Genomic DNA, 6,114 nt, shown 5'->3' with positions numbered 1-6,114 from the left:
TTGGTCAACAAACCTCAATCAACAATGAGCTATCTCTAGACGATGATCTTCTAATACATGTTAATCCATTCTCATGACAATAACAATCAAGCCAAGATACTTCTTAGACCTAGTTCTCACTAGCTATTACATATCAAAGCAGGCATTAAACAACCAGATCATCAATGTCAAAAATCAACAAAACATCTAATCTCTTAGCATGCTTCATGATAATCTCTACCATTAGCCTTATCTAGCAACTTAGGCATTGGTATGATGCTAAAATGCTTAAGATCTACCCTTATCCTCTCAGTATAAGAATAACATAGAGCATATCTAACCCAGAAGAGATATTAAGCAATCAACCTTGATCAATCCAAACAACCATAACCTTTATCCACCCTAATCCATCCTCAAGATCCTAAGCCACTACTCACAATCACAAAACATGATGAACAAAGTCATAAACCCAGAAATCAATGAAACTTGCATGATTAGAAAGATGAGATGAAGATCTACAATATTGAAGAAGAAATCAAACTCAAATTCTTAATACTTTGAAAGTTATGGAACCAACAAGTATCAAAGATTTCTTAAAATAAACAAAAGTGGCTAAACGATCTAAGCAATAAAAAGCAAAAAAAGAATAATTCCCCAAAAAGGTAACTACTAGGTCTAAAATTGTACTCTAAAAAGTCTCTTTCTTTGTGGAGTACAAGGCTTTTTATAAGAAAAGGAAGGGAAGCCCTAGAAATGCTAAAAGACAAAATAGGTGGGCGGCTCGGTCGAGTGCTGGTCGAGTGGCCTCTTCTTCTGCTTCTCCCATCCGGTCGAGTCATTCTCCGCACATGGTCGAGTGTCTGGTCGAGTGGGTGGTCGAGTGGACTTCCGGACCTTGATTCTTCAACTCCAAACCCCTTGTTTCCTTCTCTTGACAGCTCCAATCTTCCTCAGCATCACTTCCATGCTACTTAGGATCCAAAATCACCTGTTTATGCAAGAAACTATGCAAATGCAATGCAAATCTACTCTAATGCATAAACAGTTCTAAAGCTACACATTAATGGACAAATGAGATAGAAAATCATGCAAAAGATGTGAATATGCTAAGGGAAAACAGGGTAAAATATATGAACATCAATTCTCTATTACCTTTTGACAAAGGCCTAATGATTTTTAAAATAAAAATTCTTGTATAAATAAATGTTTTGAGATCTTCCATTGATCTCATTAACAACATTAATGGAAGATCGACTAATGTAGCTATTCAAAGTATTTGCATGGACATAGTTTTTTGGGCAACAAAGTTCAAGGAATCAAGATTTGACTTCGTACGATGCTCATGCAACCGCTCAGCTCATGTTTTAGCAAAATTCGGATGTAGTCATTTAGACTTTTATTCTAGTTCTGTAAACAAGCCTCCTTGGCTAATTTCAACCATGTATCATTCTAACATTGATTAATTCAATATAATACTTTTTCGACGAAAAATAAAAATAAAAAATAAATGTTTTGAGAATGCTGTTAACGAATAAGTTAATATCTACCTTCTCCAATATACGNCTTTCTTTGTGGAGTACAAGGCTTTTTATAAGAAAAGGAAGGGAAGCCCTAGAAATGCTAAAAGACAAAATAGGTGGGCGGCTCGGTCGAGTGCTGGTCGAGTGGCCTCTTCTTCTGCTTCTCCCATCCGGTCGAGTCATTCTCCGCACATGGTCGAGTGTCTGGTCGAGTGGGTGGTCGAGTGGACTTCCGGACCTTGATTCTTCAACTCCAAACCCCTTGTTTCCTTCTCTTGACAGCTCCAATCTTCCTCAGCATCACTTCCATGCTACTTAGGATCCAAAATCACCTGTTTATGCAAGAAACTATGCAAATGCAATGCAAATCTACTCTAATGCATAAACAGTTCTAAAGCTACACATTAATGGACAAATGAGATAGAAAATCATGCAAAAGATGTGAATATGCTAAGGGAAAACAGGGTAAAATATATGAACATCAATTCTCTATTACCTTTTGACAAAGGCCTAATGATTTTTAAAATAAAAATTCTTGTATAAATAAATGTTTTGAGATCTTCCATTGATCTCATTAACAACATTAATGGAAGATCGACTAATGTAGCTATTCAAAGTATTTGCATGGACATAGTTTTTTGGGCAACAAAGTTCAAGGAATCAAGATTTGACTTCGTACGATGCTCATGCAACCGCTCAGCTCATGTTTTAGCAAAATTCGGATGTAGTCATTTAGACTTTTATTCTAGTTCTGTAAACAAGCCTCCTTGGCTAATTTCAACCATGTATCATTCTAACATTGATTAATTCAATATAATACTTTTTCGACGAAAAATAAAAATAAAAAATAAATGTTTTGAGAATGCTGTTAACGAATAAGTTAATATCTACCTTCTCCAATATACGAACTTGCAATTTTTTAATTAGAAAATTACAATGTCAATGACTCGATTAAAGTATTAAATTATGGGATCGATCCCATTCTTAAAAGACAATTGTCATAAATACCATTAAAATAGGTTTTTGTTCCAAAAATATCACAATTTAGTTTTTTTCCCCAAAATACCACTAAAATATATTTTTTTTCCAAAAATACTACATAATTGAACTAAAGTTCTCATACTAAAAACTAGTTTCTAAATTTTAAATACTAAACCCTACCCCTAAAAACTATATCCTAAAACTAAATGTGACAACCCAAACCTAAAAAAAAAAATTTACATTCTTAAAAATATTTTTTTTGTGTTTGTGATAATTTTGGAAAAAAAAATTATGTGGCATTTTTGGAAAAAAAACTTAAATGTGGTATTTTTAGAATTTTTTTTTTTTAGTGATAAACTATCATATCACATTATATTATATGTAGAACCAATACATCTCATGTCTATTGCTGTCGGATTGAAATGACCCATCATCTCATGTCATTTTTTTTAGGTATGAAAATCTCATGAATTTTTTTGGGGTGAATGACTAGAATTTATTAAAAGAAACGTAAACAAATTACATTTGAGTTTCTTGATGGCTCTTAACACCATGGACATCATCTAGTAAAACAGGCTCAAGAACATGTGGAGCCACAGAAACAATATGAAAACCAAGAGGTAAAGAAGATGCATAGTTCCCTAATCCATCCGCTAGACGATTAGCTTCCCTATACACATGAAAATCTCATGTTTTGTTTTTACTTTTCTCCGTTTGCTAGGCATTAATTAAGCAGTTTTACGACTCTTTCCAACCTGTCTTATTATGTCTTTTTTTTGTTTTTTTGTTGCAAAATATATACTTTCTCTTTTTAGGCTTTTTGAAAATTTCACAAATAAAAACTTGATTGCATTCAATACATAAACTTATGGGGCATGTCTCTCTGTAAACCAAAAAAAAAAAAAAATACTCTACGCATAAGAAAAAAATATATGGAGTTTATGGTTATGGGTTTGCTATCTTTAACAGATCCAAATTCTTTTCCTACAAAACAGAGAGGTCCATATGAAAACTGGGAAACAAGCTTTGATCTCTTGAGATCCAAAGACCTAAACAAGTGAGTTACTTAAAAAAATCTCAAGGAACTAACTATTGAGAATTGGGATCATAAACAGAATCCATTTAACGCAACAAAATAAATGGCAATGACGTCTCATTTACTCTCATCAGCTTCATCTTCTACATGAATCTGCTTACCAATACCAAATTTCTTCAATGCCAGCGAATATACCTCTTTCTTTCTCATTGATGTTCTTTCCGCCACCATTTTCACCGCCTGATAGAAGTTTGAAAACATGTCTATAATCAAATACTGTGTGTTTTGTAAGCTTAGTTAAAGGAAAGTTCTCAAATCAAAATGGTTTACCGTGGAAAGGCTATGTCCATCAGAGATCAGCCCTCTTAACTCTTCTTCAAGTTGAGAATCCGTTGGATTTTCAGCTTTGGTTTCTTCTTTGCCTTCAATCAAAAGCGTGATTTCTCCTTTTGGTTGGCGACTCAGAAACTCTTGCTTGGCTTCCCCTATCGAACCCCTCCAAAACTATTAATAGGAGGTATCTCTCATCAGTGAGTTATATTACAAAACGGTTTATTATGCACACATATAGAGTGATAAAAGATGTTACCTCTTCATGCAGCTTTGTAATCTCCCGAGCTATTACACATTTCCTGCAACACAAAATATATATCAGGACCAGGCATATAGGACTGGCTCCTAACTCCTAACAGTAGCAGATGAAAAAGTATCGCCTCATTTCCTTGGTGATCGATAATTGTATTGAGAGAGTGGGGGAGGTATTGGTTTAGGATTTAGAAAGAATTTTAATGACTTTAAAAGTTAGGTAAAATATGTTGTTATTCAATCATGACTTTTAAAAACTCTTTAAAAATTTGGTGTTATTGGTTGTGGATTTATAAAAAGTTATCTAAAATCTTGATAAATCTAGTGTTATTGGATTAAGAGTTTTATAAAGTCATTAAAAGTTTTATGTTATTCAAGTAAAACAAAAGAATCTTGGATTGTTAATGAATTCAAATTTTATGTTATTGGTTTAGGATTTTATATCATTTCCTTCATAACAAAAGTCATGAAAACTCTTTCATCAAATAGAAAGATTTTACAAGATTAGAAAAAACAAATCATCAAGATTTTAAAAAACTTCCTAAACAATCTCTTAGAATCCTTCATTTTTAACTTTCAATTTTCTATGATTCTAACAATCAGCAAGAACATAAAGTCATTAAAATTCTTTCTAAATCCTAAACCAATACCTCCCCCTTATATCATTAGGTATCAATCAACAATAAGGACTAAGGAAAAAGAGAGAAAACAAAGTGGATACGCATTGGTATCAATTCATTCAGCACATGTTACAATAACTCGCTTGAAACATACAACAAACCTTGATTCACCAAAGTAAGGAGTTGTTTCTTCAAGAAACTGTGACAACTTATGAGGTGGAACATAAAAGATCTGTGTTCTTGTCTCATTTGATGAAACTACCAGCCTGTCCTTCCTTGTTCCAGAATGCTTCGGAAGAAATCCAACTGTAAAAACCAAAGTTGTTCGAAAATTAAAAACATTATATCAGCTTGACCAAGATGGCTGAGACTGAGAGGACACAAAGTATAAGATGGGAGAATTTACCGAATGTGAACTCATCTGTCTCCAAACCAGAGGCAGAAAGAGCAGAAACCACAGCACAAGCCCCAGGGATTGGTATCACATCTATATTTTCTTTCACACATATTTTTGCCTGAGAGAAGATGATAACAAATGTTTTCTCATATTTTCCATTTAAATGAAAGATCAATAGACACTAGTTTATTAATCCAGCAAGCTGACTATATAGAGAGAGAAAATGAAGCACACTCACAAGTTGAGTACCAGGATCACTAATGCCAGGTGTCCCTGCATCGCTGATAAGAGCAACAATCTCACCTTGTTTCAACCGTGTCAACACTGCCTGCTCTCTTTGGGCCTCGTTGAACTTGTGATAACTAAGCTACAAACCTAAACCTCATAAATTCAATAACATCACATTGATAAAAAACAAAAAAAACCACCACCAAAAGAGGCAGACTACTTCCATTCCAATATATAGAAGCAACTTACAAGCTGAGCTTTAATATTGTAATACTGAAGCAACTTCCCAGAGTGTCTAGTGTCCTCAGAGAGTATCACATCCGCAGACCTCAATACACGAATCGCACTAACCATCGTCCCAAACAAATTGATTCAAGAATTAGAAACCACATTTACAAAATAATGCAAAAGCCTTAGAAATTGAAAGAGTACCGTAAAGTGATATCTTCGAGGTTTCCGATTGGAGTCCCGACGAGGTAAAGCCCAGGTTTGAGAGGACCCTGAAAGGAAAGGAGATAGATTTATAGTCAGAAAATGGAATAACTCAAAAAAAAGCTAATCGAATTTGATCAAGAAACAAAGAGATGAGTGAAATTTTACGCGTTTTGAATCATCCTTGGCTACAGAGTCGGCGAACTCCGATGACGAACAAAATGAAATTGCGGCGGTTCTGGAGAGAATCGGTGAACGGAAGAGAAGAGAAAGAGGAGAATAGAAACGAAGGGAAGCACAAGGAAGACAAAGTCTCGCCATTCCCGCTCACAGTCT

General features: G+C 34.4%; 1 protein-coding gene across 1 annotated transcript; it reads right to left on the bottom strand.

Moving 5' to 3' along the window:
- LOC104742198 (ribosomal RNA small subunit methyltransferase I-like) lies at positions 3,397 to 6,108 on the bottom strand. The gene is made up of 9 exons (XM_010463169.2): positions 5,947 to 6,108; positions 5,779 to 5,846; positions 5,596 to 5,692; positions 5,357 to 5,485; positions 5,128 to 5,236; positions 4,883 to 5,027; positions 4,106 to 4,148; positions 3,847 to 4,020; positions 3,397 to 3,756 (listed from the first exon to the last, which is right to left on the bottom strand). Exons 1-9 carry the CDS (start codon positions 6,097 to 6,099, stop codon positions 3,634 to 3,636), a joined length of 1,041 nt encoding a protein of 346 aa, XP_010461471.1. The 5' UTR covers positions 6,100 to 6,108; the 3' UTR covers positions 3,397 to 3,633.

This window comes from Camelina sativa, chromosome 14 (assembly GCF_000633955.1).
Source record: "Camelina sativa cultivar DH55 chromosome 14, Cs, whole genome shotgun sequence".
Classification (NCBI taxonomy): domain Eukaryota; kingdom Viridiplantae; phylum Streptophyta; class Magnoliopsida; order Brassicales; family Brassicaceae; genus Camelina; species Camelina sativa.
Note: the sequence above shows the minus strand (reverse complement) of the source record. Positions and strands in the feature narration are given on the sequence as shown.

What these genes read in the sequence shown, in the direction of transcription:
- LOC104742198 (XM_010463169.2), bottom strand. Translation starts at nt 6,099, where the DNA reads ATGGCGAGACTTTGTCTTCCTTGTGCTTCCCTTCGTTTCTATTCTCCT. An exon ending in ACAATATTAAAGCTCAGCTT is followed by an intron (nt 5,486 to 5,595) that starts GTAAGTTGCTTC and finishes TTAGGTTTGTAG; the next exon opens with CTTAGTTATCACAAGTTCAA. An exon ending in ATGGACATAGCCTTTCCACG is followed by an intron (nt 3,757 to 3,846) that starts GTAAACCATTTT and finishes AACTTCTATCAG; the next exon opens with GCGGTGAAAATGGTGGCGGA.